The sequence below is a fragment of the Oryzias latipes genome, chromosome 17 (genome assembly GCF_002234675.1).
Source record: "Oryzias latipes chromosome 17, ASM223467v1".
In the NCBI taxonomy this organism is placed as follows: domain Eukaryota; kingdom Metazoa; phylum Chordata; class Actinopteri; order Beloniformes; family Adrianichthyidae; genus Oryzias; species Oryzias latipes.
In genome coordinates, this window is record NC_019875.2 from 6,258,959 (window position 1) to 6,282,229 (window position 23,271).

Here is a 23,271-nt window from a genome sequence, read left to right on the forward strand (position 1 = left end):
CCCTCCGGATGGACAGGTCTCATGTCTGACTGCAGAACAGAAGCGGCCCAGTGTCCTGCTCTGTGGAACGCCTTTACAGTCTCAGTTCTGAACTCTGGTGACGGACGGTAAAGAGGAAACAAAGCACAACAGAAGCACAAATGAAAGATCAAATGAGCCTCGAGACTTCAGTTAATGAAACGCATGTAGATTTCATTCACTGAAAACGTTCTGCTCTGGCTGCAGATGGGAGACCAGTGGGTGGAGCCAGTGCTCTCGGACCTGCGGGGAGGGGCTTCAGTACCGCACCGTGAGGTGCTGGAAAATGCTGTCTCCGGGCCTCGACTCTTCAGTCTACGACTCGCTGTGTTTGTCACATGACCTCCACAGACCAGCCAATAGAAAGCCTTGCTTTGGCCAAAGCTGTGGACCGCAGTGGGAGGTGTCGGAGTGGACGGAGGTACTGCAACAGGACTGTCTGTGAGGCTGATTTCAATGCTTGGGCTGCAGAGCTTTGACAAGCTGTGTGTTTATTCAGACCACAGGACCCCAAAACCTCCTCATAGAGGTGGCTTAAAGTGGCCTGAAATAATCCGGTGGGCCTTACGTCCCCATGACTTCAGAACAAGAACTGCGAGCTCGACTTGAGAAAGTCTAGGCAACAATGCAAAACTTTATCCCTCGCAGTAGTTAGTCAGAAAGACAAAGATGATGGAAATCTGGGGTTTCAGAAAACACATCAGTTCATCAGGTAACCAGGTAACCAGAACCAGGTCAGCCTTTGTTCACTCCAATGGAAAACCGTCTGAAAGCAAAATCCCCTAAACCCACACAGTCTGGAAAGAACATTAAAAAAATGCTTTTTATCAGTTAAGATTCCAGATATTTCTACAGAATCTGTTCAAATGTAAACTTTGCCTTCAAACATGGAGTGCTCTTTTGATTGACAAGTCCTTGAGCTTTTTGGCTTTACTAAGTGTGTTCGTTGCCCCGCCTAGTTTTCAGGAAGGTCTCGTGACATCACATCCTGTTGAGATGCCGACAATTGTAGAGCAGCTGGCTTCCATTCGAGGCGAGTTGAAGGCAGCGAGTCGCTGAACTGGACTTGTGTTCATCCAGGTGGTCGAACAAGAGCAAGTTTAGGGTTTTTGATGGGCAAACAAACCTCTTCTTATGTTGATCCACAGAGACGGGACAGGTACAGGTCAGTGCAGCTGATGGTCAGTATGTCACACCAGATTTATGTGAACCCCAATACATGTAGGATTTCTAGATTTCCTTAGATTTTTATCATTCCTCCTGTAACCTAACTGTAATATCTTTAGGTGGAATCCTTTTTCCAGGTTTTCTTGAGGGCCTGCAGCTTGAACCAAAGCAGAAGCTTTTAGTTGTTTCAGGAAATCTAAAAGCTGTCAGACGAAAACAAGTCTCACATTTCATTCTTTGGGTTTCTTTGTTCAGTGCTCGGCACGCTGTGGCTCACAGGGCCTCCGAACGCGAGACGTTCGTTGCTCTTCCGACAGAAGGATGTGCAACCAGACCTCCCAACCAGCAGACAGAGAGGAATGTGAGGGGCCGCCCTGTGACCGGCGCTGGACAGTTTCTGACTGGGGACCTGTAAGTTCTTCAGTCTGTACGCTCAAACAAGAGCAGCCTGAGGAAGGGGCAGTCGGTCGGTGGGTCAGTGTCCTCAAAAACAGCAACAAGCGTTTTTGTTTTTGACTCTCATTCAATGTTTGGCACGTTAGTGAGTTTTATTCATTAAAAAGATCCTCAGCAGCTTGCTGAAGAAACACACGAAGCCACCGCTGTGGCGCAGCGTCCCGTTTGTTCGAGCTGGGACTTTTAGAACAGGAAGTCGAGCCTCCAGAACAGGTTCCTGTTTTCAGCAGATCCCTGCTCTGCACATCCCAGAAATATTTAGCATTAGCATTGGCATTAGCATTGTGACCCTGTGACCTCACAGCTACTCTGAAAATCCAGATCCTCCTCAGGTTTAGCTACCGGTGTTCCAACACAAACAGGTCCACCAGGAAGGGCCGTCCCAGCGGGCCGTGTGGCTCCTATGACACAGGAGTCTGGCTGCCTGCAGTCACCTTACAGAACAATCAGATATTTCTCAGTATATTGAACAATATGCTCCATATATGGGAGTCATATGTTTCTCAGTATGTGAAAAAACATGATAATGTGCAAATATATGATAATGTACTGCGCAATAAACTGATTGGGACATGATTATATTCTATATATCCTATAACAAAGGTCATGTACAGTAAACCCTTGTTTTTCGCGGGGGTTACGTTCCAAAAAGAACCCGTGATAGGCAAAATCCATGAAGTAGAAACCTTTTTTTTTTTTTTTTTTTACAATTATTATACTATTAAATACTTTAAATACTTGTATACATTGAAAAGAAAGAACAAACCATTTTACAGGCTCAAGCATTTGTTTCACCAATAAAAGTACTTTAAAAATGTTTTTTTCAACAAGTAACTTCTGTACTGTACTGTCAAATAATAATTGTATTCATCGATGTGAACAGAAGGCTTCAAATTGCGGAGATTAGCCCCGCCCACCGCGACCCGAGTAATTGGATTAAACAGGAGAAAATTTAAAATGATTATGAAAAAAATACAAAGTACAGTGGGACAAATAGTGACTTAAGTGTATTTCACTGGTCTTCAGACTGAGCCGCTGCATCCTGACCCTGCTCTGCAGGGTTTTCTTCTCTTGAAGCCCGCGGTGCAGCTGTGTTTGTTCAGGAGAAGAACATAGTGATTGGCAGTTGTTGTCACTCTTTTTCCTATGGGTTTTAGAGAAACTCGAAATTGCAAGAGAATTTGCACGTTTGTAATGTAAATTTGGCAAGCTGTTTTACGTACGTGTACATATTAAACTGCAGCGTTATTGACGCACAGGTAGAGAAGAAGCCGAGTGACTTTTTAGCCAATCAGAATGCAGAACACAATGCACGATGCAAATCCGTGAAGTAGCAAAACCGTGAAAAGTAAACCGCGTTACAGCAAGGGATCACTGTATTGAAAGAGGCCTTATAAATATATTTATGTCATGAAATATACCTCAACGTAAAACATAGGATGTTATACAAACACAGCTGTAGCTATGACTCAAAGACTTTATCTTGTTTTTATTGTGATGTAATTAATCATTTAGTTTACAGTCAATGATATTTAAGTTATATAAATTAAAAAGAAAATGATGGAAAAAAAAGTATTTCAACAAATAATCAAACATTTACGAAATAAAGTTTGTTTAAACACCAATGGATTTTAAATGTACAGTACTCAGCATAAATGAGTGCACCCCCTTTAGAAAGTTCAAATTTAATCAGAAGCTCAATGAACAAAAGAAAATGTCCAAACTTTCCACACGTTGAGTTTTAGGAGCCATGCTCGGCCGTTCCATCACCTTCACCCTGTTCATCAGACATGCAGCAGCAGCTTTAGAAGTTTGGGGTTGTTGTCGTGTTGGAAAAGTGCATGAAGGGATGCAGCATCTTCTCCTTTAGTATAGAGCAGCACATTGTTGAGTTCATGATATCATTATGGAAATGCAGCCCCCCCACCAGCAGCACTCATGCAGCCCACATTAGGACACTGCCACCACCGTGTTTCACTGTAGGCACCATGCATTTGTCTTTGAAATCCTCACCTTTGTGACGCCGTACAGTCTTAAAACTGTTAGTTCACAAACGGTGATGTTTGTCTCATCACCCCAGAGCATCCCAGTAGTCTTCATCTTCATCAGTGGGGGCACTGGCAGATTCTAGGCGTACTTTTTCATGCATGGTCTTTAGGAGAAGCTTCCTTCATGGACGATAACCATGCATGTTATTCCTCTGCAGTGTGCGCCATGTGGTTTTACGGGAAACAGTCCCTCCAGTTTGGCGTCCTACTGCTTCAGCTAGCTGCAGTGAACCTGCTCTGTGATTTTCTTCAACCCTTGTCATCAGAAGACGCTCCTGTCCAGATGTTAGCTTCTGTGGACAGCCTGGACGTCTCTGTGAGATGGTTGCACTTCCAGCTTTCTTCAGTTTTTGGATCACTTTTGCTTTAGTATTTTGACTGATATGTAAAGCTCTGCTGATCTTGTTGTAGCCCTCACCTTATTGTCTAAAGAAATGATTTCTTTTCCATGGGGAGTCGTTGCTGACAGCATGAAATGGGAGGGGCTGTTCTTTGTTAAGAAATGCCCTTTTCTAGTCTCCTGTGTGCTGGACACCTCTTAACCCTTGTGCCATCCTAGGCACTTTAACCCTTGTCCTATCTTAGATGACCCCACCCTTACATTCACATGTTCTCCCTACCATGACAAAGGTGGATAAAGGTGGAAAGATTTCATGTAATCCATGGACACCAGTGAAGATCACAAATCATTGTAGAAAAAAGGTTCAGCACACTGTCTAGTGGGTCTAGACCAGTGTTTTTCAACCTTTTCTGAGCCACGGCACACTTTAACCTTAAAAAAAATCCCGCGGCACACCAGCATCCAAAAATTTAAAAAAAAAGGGAGAAACTCATAGTCTGTATTGATCTACAGCCCCTCCACAATCTCACATGCATTTTTGAGATAATTTTTGCAGAAAAAGCTGGAAACTGCAGCTGTTTTTTTTCTAAAAGATGCAATAAAAGATAAGTTAGAAGATTTAAAAACAGTTTGATGTGTGTTCGTTGGTTTCAAGAGGTCTAACGACAGATCTCCTTGTGCCCTGTCACTCTCACAACCCAATGCATCATGGGAGATGTAGTGCATAAAACGGCCGGAGATCGGTTTTCGGAGCTTCATTGTTTTGTTCACTTGTTCCACGGTCTGATACCGGATTCTGTGGAAAGCAACACCGCTAAAGACGAGCTTTAGCTGGTATTTTTGTTAGAACTGAGCGACTTTACGAGCTAAATCGGGACAAGGAAGTGAAGACTTTAACCACTTCTGATTGGTCAGACTGATGACATGTGATTAAGCTCCCCAAGAATGATTGGTGGAGACAGTTAAAGGGGCGGGACTTTTCCAAAATACAGCCGGAGCTGCAGCTGAATCGCGGTACCTTATCAAAATGTCTTTAATAAAATAAAATAAACGCAAAGAAAAAGTATTTTACGATCTTTTATATTCCTAACTCCTCAGTGTTTTATCAGGGCCTGTTTGGATGAACACAGAGCTGAAATCCTGGAGATGGGAAATGTTTTTAGATCAGTTAATGAGGGCAATTTTCCACGGCACACTTGACCATCTCCCACGGCACACTAGTGTGCCGCGGCACACTGGTTGAAAAACACTGGTCTAGATGACCCAACTCCCAATGTTAAAGTGCCTAGGATAGTACAAGGGTTAACGATGGGAGTTGGGTCATCTAGACCCACTCACCCACCCACCCACCAACCCATCCATCCATCCATCCATTTGTCCACCCACCCATCCATCCATCCATCCGGTCATCCTTTTCCAGACCCACTGAATCTCATTCTTGGTCATGTGATGCTGGAGCCTATCCCAGCCACTGTTGGGTGAAGGTGGAGTTCCCCCCCTGATGGTTTCCTCCTCCATCACAGGGCCTGTTTTCACTGAATTTCCTCCATATTTGTGTGCGTCTGGCTGGCTAGACCCATTCTGCCGGGCTCTACATAGCTGCGTTTCTGTGCTAACCATGATACATTTCGGCAGCAGGAGACGCTAACAGAGATGTAATGTGAAATTCCAGTGCTCGGGTGCATGTGGGGACGGACGGATGCTGCGCACCGTGACGTGCCGCTCATCGGAGGGGTTAGTGATGTCAGAGGAGCAGTGTGACCAATTACTGCGGCCGCTCACAGTTTACCCCTGTGGTGACAGAGACTGCGCCCCCCACTGGGTGGAACAGGAGTGGCAACAGGTGACTATAGCCCAATTATTTAACGGCTCTCATGGAAACCGATTGGCAGGAGCCACTTTTTCAGAACTCTGCATTTTGTCTTGGCTTAAGGAGGAAGAACTCACTGCTGTGTTCCCATTTTTCTCCTGAAGATGTTATTTCCAAATGGAAAGAAGGAGCCATCATGTTTCCCATGACTGTTTTCACTCCTTGTGTTTAAATGTTGTAGTGTAATGTGACGTGTGGGCGTGGCCTGAGGCGGCGTCGGGTGGTGTGTGCAGGCCTGGAAAGAGGCACATTCCGAGAGTTTCCAGACAGCAGCTGTGACCCAGACAAGAAACCAGAGAGCACGTCTTCATGCTTCCAGAGACCCTGCTCCAAATGGTTCAGCACTTCCTGGTCCCAGGTAGGTCTGCCTCCTGATGGACCCGCCCCTCCCTCACACACACACACACACACACACACATCCTCACACTTACACACAAACACGAACACCCCCCCCCCCCCCCTTGCCCACACACACACGCACAGTTGATGTAAAATGATAAAAACTTTAGTCACTAAATGAAGGATATTCACCCACTTGGACCCCTTTAGCCTTCAGAACTGCCTTCATCCTTGTTGGCATCGTTCAAAAGGTTCTGGAAACATTCCTCAGACACTTTGGTCCACATTGACATGACAGCATCAGTTGCTGCAGATTTGTCGGCTGAACATCCATGATGCCGATCTCCCGTTCCACCACATCCCAAAGGTTCTCTATTGGGTTCTGGTGACTGTGGAGACCGTTTGAGTCCAGAGAACTCATTATTTTCTAGAAACCAGTCTGCTGTGGCAGCTTTTTGTTCAGGGTGACTCTTACTCTTTCCAAGGCCTTGGACCCAGCTAAACCATACCATCACACTTCCTCCTCCATGTATGACAGTTATATCACACACTGTGGAGGCTTCCTTTTACCTTTTTGATGGCATACAAGATGATGGCCTCTTCCAGATGTCAAAGGTCAACAAACCTGAGGTTGTGGTTGTTGACTTCAGCCGGTGGCGTGTGTGAAATTTGAGGAAAATCACTCAAATAAATGTCTTATGGAAAAAATGACCAAATTTCACACTTTACCAAAAAATGGCAGCCAAGCCATAAGGTCTGTGGCCATCCCATAATTTCAGGACTTCATTTGGATATCCCAGATTTTGCTGTTGAAGAAGGATTTTTTTAGCCCCATGAGGTGTGTGCAAATGTTGGTAAGTCTTTCAATTTGTGGGGGAGGGACAAAATCTTTGCTCAAAGGCGCAGTAAGAAAGAAGAATTGCAAAAACAATCCGGTCTTTCAGTCCAGGACAGCTGAAGGGAAGAATACAGTTTAGCCCCAGATACAAGAGGAGTTTATACAAATATCCACCCGCTGTGTCAGAAGATATGTACTCGGCTGTTGGACAAGTAAAGTAAAATAAATTAAGAAAATAAATAACAGGATTGATTGTATTGTCAAATAATTAAAGAATTAGCTGATTGGATAACAGGATTCAGTGGATGTGTCTGTATGGTTCTTCCATCTTCAAAAGAAAACGTCTGTTTCTGCCAGAAACCAAAGAGGATTTGAACCCAAAGTTAAGGAAGAACAAAATGAAAAAATGTTCTTTCTTGCTCTGTTAGTGCAGTAAAACTTGTGGAAGCGGTGTCCAAGTTCGAGAGGTGAAGTGCTACCAGGGAGGGGAGCTGGTTACCCGGGGTAACAACTGCTACCCTCTTCTGAAGCCAGAAACTAGACAAAACTGCAAAATCCAGGACTGTCCTGCAGACGCACCAGGTACGAAACTACAGCCGTCAAAGCTGAGCATCAAAGTTTGAGGTCCAAAGTCATCCAGGAGTGGACGCTAACCACTTTGTTCTGTTTCTGCAGCAGCATCTGTCTCAGCAGACGCGTTCTGCCAGGACAAGCCAACAGCCAACTGTGCTTTAGTCCTGAAGGTGAAGCTTTGCTCACACTGGTACTATCGGCAGGCCTGCTGTCAGGCCTGTAAGACCCCCCCAAACTGAGATGCAACCATCACTAACGTCTCATTCCCACCCGCCGTGACCTGCTGTCCCCGCCCACAGAGTGGGCCCCCGTCCAGGATCCATGCAAAGAGACAGGGATCCCTTAGTGATCCGCCAGTTTAGTTTCAATCTGTCCTTTACATCGTTGACCCTGAACTGTCATCTGTACGTTTTTGTTCTTTGACCACCCAAACCTCATGAATGCAGTTTGTCCAGAAACACACCAGAGTCTTCATGAAAACCTTTGTCACTATCCTGAATGAGTCCATGCAAACGTTTTCCTTCATCTACCTCTACTGTTTAAAGTCTCAGAACCAAGAAGTGAGACTGAGCATCGATGGAGATCTCATTCATCCAGGAGGCGAGGATGAAACTGGACTTAAAGTCTTCTACGAGTCTGTTGATCTTTTTGCTGGACGAGAGAAAGACTGGAAGGATTTTTGTCAAACAGGAAGATGACTCTAGAGAACTCGCCTTAGCTCTGAAAGTTCTGCTACATCAGTTTTTAGGCCTTTAAGTGGAACAAATAACACTCACCGATGCTCATGTCATGAAGAAGACTTTTGTTTGTTGAACTGCCTGACATTTCTGTCAGGCAGTTTGACTTTAAGATTAAAGCACGACTCAAACATTGTTAACCAGCCAGCTGTCAATCATTTGTCTCTTCAAATGTATTTGTCAAATTATGAAGAATGAAGACCCAAGTCATGAAGAGTTTTCATGACTTTCCAGAGTTACATCCATCCTCTAATGTGAAACCTCTGGCCTGTCCTCACTGATGCGGTCTGGAGTCTCAGCAGACACCCCCCTCCAGGTGACAGACTGTGTCCGAGCGGGAAATCCTGGCGTCCTGTCAGCAGCCATCAGGAGGACTGCTGCCTCGGTTCCTCTTTGTTCAGAACCTCTCCCCTCCTGTGTCCTTCCAGGAGTCCAAACTGTATTTCATCTTTTTAAAGATTTGGGCTAAACGCCTTTACAGCAAAGCATCTCCCATTTCCCCATCTTCATTCAACATCATGCAGAGAACAGTGTGGGGTTCAGAGTCATGGATATAATCCACTGATTTAGATAAATCAACTGAACAGAAGTCAGTGGCTCTACCGCTGCACCACAGCCACCATGGCAAATGAAAGAACTCAATGAAAGATGTGCTTACAGACAGCATGACGTGACACATGAAACATTCAGACGAGGCAGAGACCAATCCGTTTATTTAGTTCTGTCAGGGAGACAACAACAACACAACGGGACGCAACACAACCAGGCACTGACCGCACAGGTGACACACAGAATGAAAGAAGATGGAATTACACGCCCCCCGTCCGGCCTCGGGCGGCCCCCGTCCGGCCTCGGGCGGCTCCTGGTTGCGAACTTTATTCTGACAAACTGCTGTGAGACTAAACTTGTGTCTGTAAGTAGGACCTCAGTGACCGTGGCATTATGGGCGCTCGCTGTGACGCCATCAGGCTCGTTAACATTGATGTTGGTGGAGGAACAGAGAGAATCTGAACTCTTTAGAACTAAAACATCTATTGGTCAGACTAACCATTCCTGACCTGATCCTTTTTTTTTAGTATTGTCTTGATAATACTCTTTTTTCTAATTATATTTTTTCATTATTCAAGTTATTAAAGTTACAAGCTGAACAATCGGATGCCTCAGTAAAAGCATGTACACCACATCCAACGTTTGATTGACAGGTTCTCCAGATCAGAACTGAAGGCCTCTTTACTGCAGGGGATTCTGGATCTTCTGACACACGAGGAGTATATAAGTATAAACCCCTTCTGTAATTTAGGCTCAACGTTATACTGATTAGTTTTGTATCCTTTGTTTTGTTGGACGGAAAAGAAGACGAGGAAAGAAGGGAGGGGTGTTGGAGACACATGCTGCTTGCTGGCAGTGATGTCCAAGCATTGCCCTCCCCACCAAGGGTTTTGTGTGTCTAAGGTGCAAATAAAACTGAGAGGGGAGGGGCCAAAGTCCATGCAGGAACCATGGGAGGGGGCCACTGGCAAGTAGCCCTTCCCCCCAGAGGCACATTGCAGGTTGACCCCTCTCCCAATCGCCCTACCAAGTAGTTGTAGGGGGAACCAGGGTAAGTCTGGGACAGCTGGCAGACTGACCCAAGATTGGTGAAAAAATTGTCCGCCCCATTGCACAGAGAGCCAATCCCCCAGGCCTAACACTCCCCACCCCAAACAAATAGAGAGGAGCCAAGAGATAGCTGGCCCCAGGGGCAAGCCCAGACCCCCCGCACTCAAGCCCCGCCCCTGTAAGAACTCTGGTCAAGCTCCGACAGGACCGGGGCGGCCCGACCAGTCAGGGCCCCAACTGATAGCCTCAGTGGAGACCGCAACCCGCCAAACCTCCAAGGTCCCATACCTAGAGTGGACCCCACCCTCCCGCAGACAGCCCCCCAGGAGAGGGGGGCCAGATCCCCACCCAATCGCTTGAACTGCTTTAAGAGGAAGTAAGCCAATCAGCTTACTCCTGATGGACGACAGTAGTTGCCATAGAAACATGACTCAGACCGACTTGGACCAATCACTGTTGACTGGCTCCAGCTGACGTAACACCCGCTCAGTCCAGTTCTCTATACAGTCAGTGGTTACTATCTAAATGAGCCGGGGGCTCAAGGGGAAGTGGGCGTGAGAGGGCGTTGTCTGTTTCATCTGGTAGACTTGTAAGAATATTCATGCTAACAATTTTTGTTTCACGCCTGAAGCTGAACGTTAACATTTCTAAACCTGACGGCTTCAGAAACTCAGGAGTTCTTCAGATGAATTCATAAAAGAAAGCAGCATCTAAGTTCTATGCAACATTTCAACGCAACCAACGTTTGGTTTGTTTTCTGCAAAAACGGCTGCCAACATCTGGACTCAGAGGTCAGAACATCTGAGAAGCTGCCTGCAGGACAGCGCCGCAGCAAACCGCTGACGGCCGTTCAAAGGCATCAGTCATGTGATCAGAGGTCCAACCTTAACCTACAAACCAGGGCTGTCAGAATCCAGGCCTGGTCCAACATGTTTCAAACCATCCTGCCATTGAAGCTCCTTATTGGCTAAACACACCTGATCCAGGTAATCAGCAGCAGATAAGGCCGGATTTGTGGGGCGGCCCCTCCAGGCCTGGATTCGGAGACCCCTGCTATAGACTCTCTGTGAATCAGCTCAACAGAACCACCATGCACCAGAAGGGGGCGTCCCTGAGTCTGAAAGGTCACTGTGAGAGGCTTCAACTTTGACAAGCTTCTATTAACGTGATGCGTCTCACACAGGCTCCCCCAGTGGGAGGGAAGATCCTGGACCACCGACTCAGCTGAACATCCAACAACCTTCAGCCAGAGTGGCGCTATAACTCCACATCCTTTAGACTTTTCTGATCTTGTATTTCAATGAAAACGCGTAAACAGAACCAGATAAAGGTTGTCTCCGAATTCCCGCCCTAACCCCTAAATACGAAAAACTATGTAGTGCCCTGAACTTTAAAAGTAATTCGGACACCAAGCTCACTACCTTTTTTTTTTTTAAATAGTGGATGACGTCATCGATTTAACAAAGTTAAAATGTAATTGATATGCGCGTTTTGTGACGATTATGAGTCCACTGTCTTCTGAAAATGAAAATGGTCTAAAACTCTAAAAATGGTCCATTTAAAAAAAATACATTTGAATACTGTGCCTTTGCCCACAAGTGGCAGGGATAGGCTCCAGCAGCCCTGTGACCCCGAAAGGGACAAAACGGAAAAAGATGAATGAATGAATAAACATTTAAATACATTTTTGGACCACAACTGTTGTGACGCAATGCATTGTGGTCTATATTCGCCGATCTAGAGAGCATGGATGCACATGGATGAATTTCCAGGGCACTGGATTTTGGACTGCGCTGCAAAATGTCCAACGCGCTACATAGTGAATAGGGAAGGAATTCAGACACAACCGTGGTCAGTTTTTCTTAAAGGACCAGCGTCACACGACTCAGATGATCAGCAACTAAGAATTCAACTCAATGAAGTCAAAAGAGCACCAATCAACTTCTTTAACAGTTTTTCTAAACGAGCTCAGTCTCCCTCTCAGCCTCACTGATCTCAGCTGCCGTCTGTCTTCAGGAGGAGCTCTCTGTCTTTTTCTAAAATAAGGACGGAGGAGGGGGTTCTGCCCAGAACCCAAAAGGTTTGTGTGTGTTGTGATGTTAGAAACGATGAAATGTGAAGGACAATGAGGTCAGACGCTGCGCAGCTGCAGGCAGAGTTGCCAGAGGCAGCAGAGCACGCAGACACCGATCGCCATGGTTACAGCAGCCGGCGCCCCTTTTCCTTAAGACAGCAGGTCCTTTTTCAGAGAAGTTCCTGCTGCCATCAGGCAGGAACCAAAGGCTGCAGGAACCAAAGTCCAAGATGTTATGGGTGACCAAAGCAAAGACGGTCAAACAGAGCAGACAAGAGCGTGCACGCTGGTTGGAAGGTCCAAAAGGACGGGCTTGTTCTGAGTGACAGCCAGGATCAGTGGAAGTGAAGTTCTGCGTTTTGTGGGAAATGATGTGGACAGAAGGAAACAGCTGGAGTTGTTGTTTCTGAAGGAGGCGGGACCAAACAGACTGTTATCCCTCTGATGGTTTTATTCCTCTCATAGCCCCCCCCCCTCCCCTCAGGGCACAGGACAGAAGAAGGGAAACTCTAATGTAAAATTGCGTTGAGGCGGCGTGGAGTTCAAGCCTCGGCCGTCCCACGTCTCGCCCTACAGATCAAAGAGGACCTCCAGCACCGTGGCGATGGACCAGGCCTGCGTCTCACAGCTAAATGGACAGTGCTGGCCGTTCTCATTGGTCAGCTCTGGCAGGCCCTTCCATGGAGACCTGAGGAGGCAGAAGTTCTCCCATCACCTCACGGCAAAGAGTAAAGGTAACATCACACGAGAAAATGTCACTGCAAACAACAAAAAGTGTGAGATTTTAGAGGTTCCTTCAACTGGTTTCCTGCTTTCAGACCTGGAGAATATTCCTGAAAAGTCTGGCTGCAGCTGCAGTCTCACCTGTTCCAGACCAACTGTTGGTCAATGGAACAGGTTAAAGGTTAAAGGTCAGGCTAGAGACGGGCCAAACCAGAGCAGGTTTTTACATCTGGAAGTTCTGATGATCTCAATCCTCTTTTCTCTTTCAGACCTGCACCAGAACTTTGGGAAGAATTAATTGAATTCTGAGACTCAGAAACGACATTCTTGACTGATTCCTAATCCTCTCCCAGTTATGCCTGAGGGTACGTCTGCGCTTACGTCTGCGTTTACGTCAGCGGGTACGTCTGCGTTTACGTCAGCGGGTACGTTTGCGTTTACGTCAGCGGGTACGTCTGCGTTTACGTCTGCGTTCACGTCAGCGGGTACGTCTGCGTTTACGTCAGCAGGTACGTCTGCGTTTACGTCAGCAGGTACGTCTGCGTTCACGTCAGCGGGTACGTCTGCGTTTACGTCAGCGGGTACGTCAGCGGGTACGTCTGCGTTTACGTCAGCGGGTACGTCTGCGTTCACGTCAGCGGGTACGTCTGCGTTCACGTCAGCGGGTACGTCTGCGTTTACGTCAGCGGGTACGTCTGCGTTCACGTCAGCGGGTACGTCTGCGTTTACGTCAGCGGGTACGTCTGCGTTCACGTCAGCGGGTACGTCTGCGTTTACGTCAGCGGGTACGTCTGCGTTCACGTCAGCGGGTACGTCTGCGTTTACGTCAGCGGGTACGTCTGCGTTCACGTCAGCGGGTACGTCTGCGTTCACGTCAGCGGGTACGTCTGCGTTTACGTCAGCGGGTACGTCTGCGTTCACGTCAGCGGGTACGTCTGCGTTTACGTCAGCGGGTACGTCAGCGGGTGTGTGCAGATATTTCTGCAGGTACGTCTCCTCAGACCGTTTCTGTGTCTGATCCTGAAACGACTAAATAACCTCTACATTCCGTCCTTGTCCAGCCCTAAAGCAGAGGTTGTTCCTCTTTGACCTGGACATTTTAGAGGTCAACTCATAGTTCATGTGTTCACTCTGGATGGTCATGTGGTCTTCAGTCCAGCTCCCAGAAGCCTCACAAGTCCCTTCTGAAGAAGACTTGGCTTTTAACCCTCACATACATCAAGCCTTTCATCTGCTTTTTTTCTCCTTTACAACATTTCTGACATCAGAATCTTTTTTTATTTAAGCGATAATGCTCGCCACTATCAGCAATTGACGCATGCCGTGGAGTGCTTCCGTGTCGTCCATTAATTTCGGATAATGCACACTTCGTCTGCCATTAACCCTTACACAATGCACACGTTGAAGGTCATTAACCCACTTATACCACGGTCACTTACAAAAGAAATAGATGTTCAACCAGTTTTTAGTCCTTTGTTCTTGTTATTTTTCTGATTTGGATCGTTTTTTCACAAAAAGTGGACTATTTGATTCGTGGTGTGGACCTGGACTGCAGCAGCAAAGGAAAGTGATATCTATGCTGATGGTCGCAATGGGTTGAATAAAGCATGAGTTCAGAGAGAAAGTTCTCCCCTCACCGCTCGTTTTTGTCCAGATGATGAAGAAAAAGTTTGTTTGAAAGAAGCCAGAGCAGTGATACAGAACATTGAAGCTATGTGACCGGAACTACTTTTTTAGACGTACATCATTGTTTTAATGACCAGAGTCGAGAATTCACCTGGACCATGGTCTAAATGGATTTACAGCATTTGTTCCTTCTAGATTGTTCTGTAAAGCTGCAGCCAGAGTTCTGAGGACCAGTCAAGATCTTCTCTCCTCCAGCTTCAGCTTTTCTTCAGTGTCCGCAGCTTTCAGCAGTTCAATGATTTCATCTGGGTTTTAATAAAGCTTATACTGCCATATTTCCTGAACAGAGCCCCTCCCTCTCAGCCAGCAGTGTTCCTGGGGGGTTCCTGGTTGAATTCCCCCATAGCAAAGCTTTGGTGGAACCACCTCCCAATCTCCCTTCTCCTTGTTAAAGCGGCTGGCCTCAGAGCGCCCAGGCTACCAGCTACAGCCGCTGTTCCACCCAGACTCCCACCCAGTCTGGACATTTGCCCCCCACCCTTATAGGTGCAGAGGACTTCTTTCATTCTGCTGCGGTCTCAGGTTGGATGCAGCGGAAATGCATCCTCGTTTCTGTGTGGGGAAACCAGGAGCACTGGACTGAAGGTTGAGGAAGAGGAGGATGAATGTGCCCCAGGTCTGAACAGCAGCTTCTGTCTGCAGGTCCAGTAAATAACCCTCAAAAATGTTCTGCGGTGGCGGGAAACGCCCTGCTTACCTCTCCAGGTGAGTGTAGTGCTGGGATAAGACATTTTTCACCAGCGTCATCGTCTTGCTGTAGGTGTCCTCTCCAAGCTTCTTGGCGAAGTAGAGTTTAGCCCGCAGGAAGTAGCCGACTGGCCACAGCCACTCCTGTGCACGGACACACAGACGAGCACTGTGACTGCAGAGTTTCTTCCTGCGCCACACGTTTCTGGACTCCCTTGGAGTCTGCGGGTTTTTTCTGTAGCTGCTGAGCCACCGGGACACGTGGATGGCCGTCAGAGACCACATGTAAGCACAAACATCGAAGACGTGGTGGGGAAGTCTTCGGTTCACACAAAAAGCTTGGTGGATTAGTCTTTCTTTTGGACTTTTCAGAACCGGCAGAGAGATCTTTCATAGATGAGACTCTGGAACCAAAGCCACCATCCTAAAGGCTTTGAATGCTTCACTGCCTAAAATATTTCAGGCCCATGAAAGCTCAGCCTCCAGAAATAACCTGGACTTACTGAACCCAAAATAACTGCAGAGGAGCTGAAGCTCATGTCTGCCAGTACGTTCTTGATTATTCTACTTTTTGCTCACCGGTCCCTGATGGTAGTTGAAGCCTTTGGCCAGGTTGTAGTTGTCGTTGTCCAGAGCGTTGTCGTAGACACCGCAGTACACCATATCACTGAGACAGACAAAGAAACTTTTAGACTGAGCAGAAATGCCGTCCAGAGAGAAGCAGGGCTGTGTCCTCCATCATTACTCAGGGTCCAGAGTTTTCATTCCCAGTGGTCCCAGCAGTTTCTTCTCGGCGACCTCCAGAGCCTTCCAGGCCCTCTCCGGTGTGAACATCTCTGGAGCCTGTGGCACAAACACATGCTCGGCTCAGAGCTCCGCTCCGGAACCGCTCACAAACCGTTTGAGGCTTCGGCTCACCACCACCATGGCGATGGGGAAATTGGGTCTCAGCTGGTAGTCACACCAGGGGCTGGAAGCTCCGTAGCTGTCCTTATAAATGCCTCTCTTATGCACCAGCTCAGGGTGCTTTTCATTTGGGTCCGCGGGATCCTCAGGCACCCAGAACTCCGCTTCAAAGGACTGCTGGAGCTGCTGGTTCCACTGAGCGTAGGAGATGAACACCTCTTTACCTGGAACACAGCAGACACCATGACGGTGACATCGCTCTGTGGCACGATGCTCGCTGCGTGAGTGGGTGCGTACCGTCTCTGTGGACGTTAGCTCCATCGTAGGGGAACAGTCCTTTGGCGTGGAGCTCCACGAGCCAACGGACCGCCGACTTGCTGAGGCCGACGATCTCCACGGCGGCTCCGTCTCTGCACACAAATGCAGAACGGTCAGGTCTCCACTGCGCTACAACACGGCGGGAAAATGTCTTTCAAGTCCCGTCAGCAGTGGAGCATCAACCGTCCCTTCAAAAACTCACGAGCGGATATCTTAACACTTTCTGATTCCAGAACGTTTCAGGCATGGTTGCTGAAAGGGTTCTGCTCTTTTAAAAACTGCTGATTCATCTGGAGTTGGAACATTCCTGGATACTTAATCACATTTCTGGCCAAGAGCATCAGGGTCGATGAAGTGATGAAGTGCTGCTTCATCAGAGCAGACCAGCCTCTGAACACCGTTTAGAAACAGCAAAACAAGGTTTTCTGACCTTTGACCTTATCTCATTTCTGTAACTCTCATCTTCTACCAGAGAGACCGGGACTCAGGAATCAAACTACCAACCGCAGAGCCCACTGGATTGTAAAGGTTCCCTAAACTGTCCTTTTATACCTACAGGAGATGTTCTGAATTAAATTAAAAATCAATAAATATGAGCATTTTATGATTTTGTAATAGAAAAAAGGCTTTTTTTTTCTATTTTTACAAAACAATTCAGCTTGAAACCAGAAAATCTACACAGTTGAAAAACACTTTTTATCCCTAAACGTTTATTTACACAAATAATGATTTGAAATTCCTAAAATAATTTCCAAAAACTGTGTAACTAATTTTTAACTTGTAGAAAATGTCAAAAGTTCCTTTCAGATGTTGCTTTGCATTTAGAAGCACGTATGTCATCCAAAACTGGATTCTTCCTTTCATCAGCAGCACTTCTTTTTTTATTTTTCCCCCACAGCAACGTTTGCTGACGCTTCAGAGACTTTGGCTGCTGATTCCAGTAAACACACAACTTCAGGATTCTGGGAAATTGGCATCCTTATTGTTAACCTTTGACCGTTCCTGGGGCAAACGCAAAACTAAAAGGTGACCAGGCAGCATCAGCGCGGTTGGATCATTCCCTGCTGACAGCTAAAAACAAACAAACTAACAGAGGCAGTGCCGTTTTTGACAACCTGTCCCGTCGTTTCCGTGACGCCTGACCTGGGAGTTGCGGGCATGCCTTTGTTCCGCGCTCTGTCGCTCTCCCCCATTTTGTCCATCCATGTCCCACAGTTGAAGCGGTTCCCCCCCATCACAAATCCAGTGGCGTGGTCCACTTTAGCCTCCACTGTGAACCCTGGAAGACAGAAACAAGCCCCGCCATTGGCCGTCTGTGTGCCTAGAATCCTCTTTCTCCTCTCGGTCATCTTCAGCCTTTTTAGACTAAACTGAACCACATTTGTGTTCTCATAGACCCAAACACTCATTCATGTGTTTGCAGTGAGTCCGTCTGGTCCACCTGAGACACGCCGGCCTCTCCACTGGATGGTCTGTGTTTCTTTTGATGGATGTTCTTCTGCTTTTAACTAACACAAATATCATTTGCAATCATTACTGCTGCATATTGTCCCTCATCTAAAAAGTGAAATCAGAAATAGGTAACATAAGAAAACTCAGGAATCCAAGTCTAAAACAATAATATTGTAAAGATTACTTTGGCATCCCAATCAAAAGAAATCACTAAATTATTATTTGGATTTTATTTTGTTCTCATTGCATTTGTTGAAATGTTTTTAATACAGACGCATGCAAACAGACAGACACACACACACACACACATGCCATACTCCACCTTCATCACGCATGTGCATGTCGATCTTGGGTCCAGCATCTCTCTCTCTGAAAGAAATTCCCTCCAGGTGGCGCTGCAGAGCCTCCTGGATGACATCGTGCAGAGGCTGCTCCTACACAAAAGCATGAAATGAACGTGATGAGCATGTGAACGTTTGCATGCAGACCTTTATGGAAACCATGGCAGCGTAACAAACGCTCATGAAAACGACTGAACTGCCGACTGTGTGGAAATTTCACGTCTCGAGTGTGTGCACACGCACCACCTCTCCAGGTCCACAGGGCTCACAGTCATCAGTTGGGTACATGCGTGTGACCGGGCAGCGGAGGATCTGCTGTCCGTCTGGAACGTGGTTGGTGTAATCCTGCAGGACAGTCAAAGGAGAGCCAGAGGAGAGGCAGAGGAGAGCCAGGGGAGAGCCAGGGGAGAGCCAGGGGAGAGCCAGGGGAGAGCCAGGGGAGAGGCAGGGGAGAGGCAGGGGAGAGGCAGGGGAGAGGCAGGGGAGAGGCAGGGGAGAGGCAGGGTAGAGGCAGGGGAGAGGCAGGGGAGAGGCAGGGGAGAGGCAGGGGAGAGGCAGGGGAGAGGCAGGGGAGAGCCAGGGGAGAGGCAGGGGAGAGGCAGGGGAGAGGCAGGGGAGAGGCAGGGGAGAGGCAGGGGAGAGGCAGGGGAGAGGCAGGGGAGAGGCAGAGGAGAGCCAGAGGAGAGGCAGGGGAGAGGCAGAGGAGAGGCAGAGGAGAGGCAGAGGAGAGGCAGGGGAGAGGCAGGGGAGAGCCAGGGGAGAGGCAGGGGAGAGGCATGGGAGAGGCAGAGGAGAGGCAGAGGAGAGGCAGGGGAGAGGCAGGGGAGAGGCAGGGGAGAGGCAGGGGAGAGGCAGGGGAGAGCCAGAGGAGAGGCAGAGGAGAGGCAGGGGAGAAGCAGGGGAGAGGCAGAGGAGAGGCAGGGGAGAGCCAGGGGAGAAGCAGGGGAGAGGCAGAGGAGAGGCAGGGGAGAGCCAGGGGAGAGGCAGGGGAGAGCCAGGGGAGAGCCAGGGGAGAGGCAGAGGAGAAGCAGGGGAGAGGCAGAGGAGAGCCAGGGGAGAGCCAGGGGAGAGGCAGGGGAGAGGCAGGGGAGAGGCAGGGGAGAGGCAGGGGAGAGGCAGGGGAGAGGCAGGGGAGAGGCAGGGGAGAGCCAGGGGAGAGGCAGGGGAGAGGCAGAGGAGAGGCAGGGGAGAGGCAGGGGAGAGGCAGAGGAGAGGCAGAGGAGAGCCAGGGGAGAGGCAGGGGAGAGGCAGAGGAGAGGCAGAGGAGAGGCAGGGGAGAGGCAGGGGAGAGCCAGGGGAGAGGCAGGGGAGAGGCAGGGGAGAGGCAGGGGAGAGGCAGGGGAGAGCCAGGGGAGAGCCAGGGGAGAGGCAGGGGAGAGCCAGGGGAGAGGCAGAGGAGAGCCAGGGGAGAGGCAGGGGAGAGCCAGGGGAGAGCCAGGGGAGAGCCAGGGGAGAGCCAGGGGAGAGGCAGGGGAGAGCCAGGGGAGAGCCAGGGGAGAGCCAGGGGAGAGCCAGGGGAGAGCCAGAGGAGAGGCAGAGGAGAAGCAGAGGAGAGGCAGAGGAGAGGCAGGGGAGAGCCAGGGGAGAGCCAGAGGAGAGGCAGAGGAGAGGCAGAGGAGAGGCAGAGGAGAAGCAGAGGAGAGGCAGAGGAGAGGCAGGGGAGAGCCAGGGGAGAGCCAGGGGAGAGGCAGGGGAGAGCCAGGGGAGAGCCAGAGGAGAGGCAGAGGAGAAGCAGAGGAGAGGCAGAGGAGAGGCAGGGGAGAGCCAGGGGAGAGGCAGGGGAGAGGCAGGGGAGAGGCAGAGGAGAGGCAGGGGAGAGGCAAAGGAGAGCCAGGGGAGAGCCAGGGGAGAGGCAGGGGAGAGCCAGGGGAGAGGCAGAGGAGAGGCAGAGGAGAAGCAGGGGAGAGGCAGGGGAGAGCCAGGGGAGAGGCAGGGGAGAGGCAGGGGAGAGGCAGGGGAGAGGCAGGGGAGAGCCAGGGGAGAGCCAGGGGAGAGGCAGGGGAGAGCCAGGGGAGAGGCAGAGGAGAGGCAGAGGAGAAGCAGAGGAGAGGCAGGGGAGAGGCAGGGGAGAGGCAGGGGAGAGGCAGGGGAGAGGCAGGGGAGAGGCAGGGGAGAGGCAGGGGAGAGGCAGGGGAGAGGCAGGGGAGAGCCAGGGGAGAGGCAGGGGAGAGGCAGGGGAGAGGCAGGGGAGAGCCAGGGGAGAGCCAGGGGAGAGCCAGGGGAGAGGCAGGGGAGAGGCAGGGGAGAGGCAGGGGAGAGGCAGGGGAGAGGCAGGGGAGAGGCAGGGGAGAGGCAGGGGAGAGGCAGGGGAGAGGCAGGGGAGAGCCAGGGGAGAGCCAGGGGAGAGCCAGGGGAGAGCCAGGGGAGAGGCAGGGGAGAGCCAGGGGAGAGCCAGGGGAGAGCCAGGGGAGAGCCAGGGGAGAGCCAGGGGAGAGGCAGAGGAGAGCCAGGGGAGAGGCAGAGGAGAGCCAGGGGAGAGGCAGAGGAGAGCCAGGGGAGAGCCAGGGGAGAGGCAGAGGAGAGGCAGAGGAGAGGCAGGGGAGAGGCAGGGGAGAGGCAGGGGAGAGGCAGGGGAGAGGCAGGGGAGAGGCAGGGGAGAGGCAGGGGAGAGGCAGAGGAGAGGCAGAGGAGAGCCAGAGGAGAGGCAGAGGAGAGGCAGGGGAGAGGCAGGGGAGAGGCAGGGGAGAGGCAGGGGAGAGCCAGGGGAGAGGCAGAGGAGAGGCAGGGGAGAGGCAGGGGAGAGGCAGGGGAGAGGCAGGGGAGAGGCAGGGGAGAGGCAGAGGAGAGGCAGAGGAGAGCCAGAGGAGAGGCAGAGGAGAGGCAGGGGAGAGGCAGGGGAGAGGCAGGGGAGAGGCAGGGGAGAGCCAGGGGAGAGCCAGGGGAGAGGCAGGGGAGAGGCAGGGGAGAGGCAGGGGAGAGGCAGGGGAGAGGCAGAGGAGAGCCAGGGGAGAGGCAGGGGAGAGGCAGGGGAGAGCCAGGGGAGAGCCAGGGGAGAGCCAGGGGAGAGGCAGAGGAGAGCCAGGGGAGAGGCAGGGGAGAGCCAGAGGAGAGGCAGAGGAGAGCCAGGGGAGAGGCAGGGGAGAGGCAGGGGAGAGGCAGGGGAGAGGCAGGGGAGAGGCAGGGGAGAGGCAGGGGAGAGGCAGGGGAGAGGCAGGGGAGAGGCAGGGGAGAGGCAGGGGAGAGCCAGGGGAGAGCCAGGGGAGAGGCAGAGGAGAGGCAGAGGAGAGCCAGGGGAGAGGCAGGGGAGAGGCAGGGGAGAGGCAGAGGAGAGGCAGAGGAGAGGCAGGGGAGAGGCAGGGGAGAGGCAGGGGAGAGGCAGGGGAGAGGCAGGGGAGAGGCAGAGGAGAGGCAGAGGAGAGCCAGAGGAGATGCAAAAAAAAACAAATCTCAATCTGATTGGACTTCCAAAAATGTGTCAGAGAGCGGTTCTTGGTCCCTGACCAGGGTCCATTTTTGGTGTATTCAGACTGAAAACTAGTTCTGGATTATCGGGGGAAACAAACTCTGGTTCGCTTAAAGCAGATCAAATGAGTCCAGTCTGAATAAAGCCTTTGACTGCATCCACCTCACTGGAAGACCCCCCCAAAAAACACATTTGAAAGTTCTGTGCAGCAAAGTAAAGTTGTGGTTTGAATTAATTCTGAATTTTGGTAAAAACACTGATAGGATCATCTTTACTCTACCTAGAGCTAAGATGCAGTCATTGAAGAAGCTCAAAAACACAAACACTTTTCTATCTCTCTTTAGAATGAAAGATGTTTGTCTGCTGCTGGATGTTTCTCACTGCAGGATAAAGTCTTCTTTTAAGTTTGAATACCTGGATGCACTGAAGCCACCACCACACTGCATCTCGACAGTTGTATCTGGCACAGCGACCTTCTCCCAGCAGGTTGGGAATCAAACCGTGACGCAAAGTTCCGGCAAAAGCCAGAATGATGTTCCTGCAGAAACAAAGGGGAGATTATCAGCACTGGGAGGTGAGCTTGGTGCAGACGGCGCTGGTCCAGCATGTCTTGGAGCACACATACCGAGCCTCAGCGTGCCTCCCTGTGATCAGCATCAGTCCTCTGAGAGCGATGAAGGTGTCTCTCCCCCAGCAACGGAAAATCCCAGCAGAGAAGTGAGGCAGGCCTGAAGGAAGGCCAGTAAACGGGTGAGAGTGACAAAAACCCTGAAGTCCTCCAAAGTGCCTGGAAATGATTTGAAGACCTGCAGCCATCGACACGCAGCACTGCTCCTTCTTCCCTGTGATGGCGCTGAGGCGAAACGGCACGTCGCTCAGCTTCTCTGAAATCGGGGGGAGAGCGGGGAAGCGTCCTGCACCGCACATCTGGACCGAGCCCAGTGCCAGGTGGCGCACAAAGCTGGAGCCGTTCTGGACAAAACTGTGTTGAGACAGAGACAAGAGGTGCTTGGAGAAAGGTGCGTTCACCTGTGGCAGCCTGGTCACATCTGCCCCGCACGGTTTGATCCGTGAGCACTGGAGACTGAAGAACCCAAAGGTTCTGCTCACGGACGGACGGGGAATTACCAGGTGAACGGACACACTGCCGTACTAAACCCCCGGTACTGGATGGGCAGTTATAGAACTGATCCAGTGTTGGTCAGTAAAAACGGGTGCTACTGAAGCCCAGCCTTTACTGCTGAGCAGGTTCTGGAGGAGGAACGATGAAGGCGTGCAGTTGTCGGGACACTTCTCCAAGAAGGTCACACTGGATTTTGAGAGATTTGTATTCACCACGATAAAAGTGTCCTCCTGAAACGGTGGTACTGGAAATCAAAGTCCAGAGGTGAAAAGGGCTTTTATTGGTGTTGGTAAATCAGATTGTTGACATTGGAGGTGGAGCAGCTTGTAAGCCACTTAGTGGTGAAGCCAACAGGTTCTAGTGACTTAGCAGTTACATCAACAGGACTGCAAGTGTTGCTCCTTTATCCTTTGTGCTATCCTAGGCACTTTACCATTGGGAGTTGGGTCATCTAGACCCACTAGACAGTGCTCTGAACCTTTTTTCTTCAATGATTTGTGATCTTCACTGGTGTCCATGGATTACATGAAATCTTTCCACCTTTATCCACCTTTGTCATGGTAGGGAGAACAC

The 23,271-nt window shown here is 50.0% G+C and overlaps 2 protein-coding genes across 5 annotated transcripts in view; one reads left to right on the forward strand and one right to left on the reverse strand.

Moving 5' to 3' along the window:
• The window catches only part of LOC101160508 (ADAMTS-like protein 2), a 29,861-nt gene extending 21,332 nt beyond the window's left edge, over positions 1-8,529 (forward strand). The window contains exons 13-18 of one of the 3 annotated variants that reach the window (XM_020710786.2): positions 226-439; positions 1,441-1,596; positions 5,702-5,872; positions 6,081-6,257; positions 7,505-7,658; positions 7,755-8,529. In XM_020710786.2, coding sequence (XP_020566445.1) covers positions 226-439; positions 1,441-1,596; positions 5,702-5,872; positions 6,081-6,257; positions 7,505-7,658; positions 7,755-7,888 — 1,006 coding nt within the window. In that variant the 3' untranslated portion in view covers positions 7,889-8,529. Of the gene's footprint in view, positions 1-225; positions 440-1,440; positions 1,597-5,701; positions 5,873-6,080; positions 6,258-7,504; positions 7,659-7,751 lie in introns of those variants that run through there. The other 2 variants (XM_004078732.4, XM_020710787.2) reach the window with 2 other exon arrangements.
• A 3,958-nt stretch (positions 8,530-12,487) lies between these two features.
• agl (amylo-alpha-1, 6-glucosidase, 4-alpha-glucanotransferase) overlaps positions 12,488-23,271 on the reverse strand; it is a 31,984-nt gene continuing 21,200 nt past the window's right edge. For both annotated transcript variants that reach the window (XM_004078663.3, XM_011486144.3), the window contains exons 24-35: positions 22,382-22,557; positions 22,201-22,303; positions 21,990-22,113; positions 18,416-18,517; positions 18,154-18,265; positions 17,523-17,658; positions 16,359-16,471; positions 16,074-16,285; positions 15,901-15,998; positions 15,735-15,822; positions 15,166-15,299; positions 12,488-12,747 (exon numbers count right to left, since the gene is read on the reverse strand). In XM_004078663.3, the coding sequence (XP_004078711.1) occupies positions 12,630-12,747; positions 15,166-15,299; positions 15,735-15,822; positions 15,901-15,998; positions 16,074-16,285; positions 16,359-16,471; positions 17,523-17,658; positions 18,154-18,265; positions 18,416-18,517; positions 21,990-22,113; positions 22,201-22,303; positions 22,382-22,557 (1,516 nt within the window). In that variant the 3' untranslated portion in view covers positions 12,488-12,629. The remainder of the gene's footprint in view (positions 12,748-15,165; positions 15,300-15,734; positions 15,823-15,900; positions 15,999-16,073; positions 16,286-16,358; positions 16,472-17,522; positions 17,659-18,153; positions 18,266-18,415; positions 18,518-21,989; positions 22,114-22,200; positions 22,304-22,381; positions 22,558-23,271) is intronic.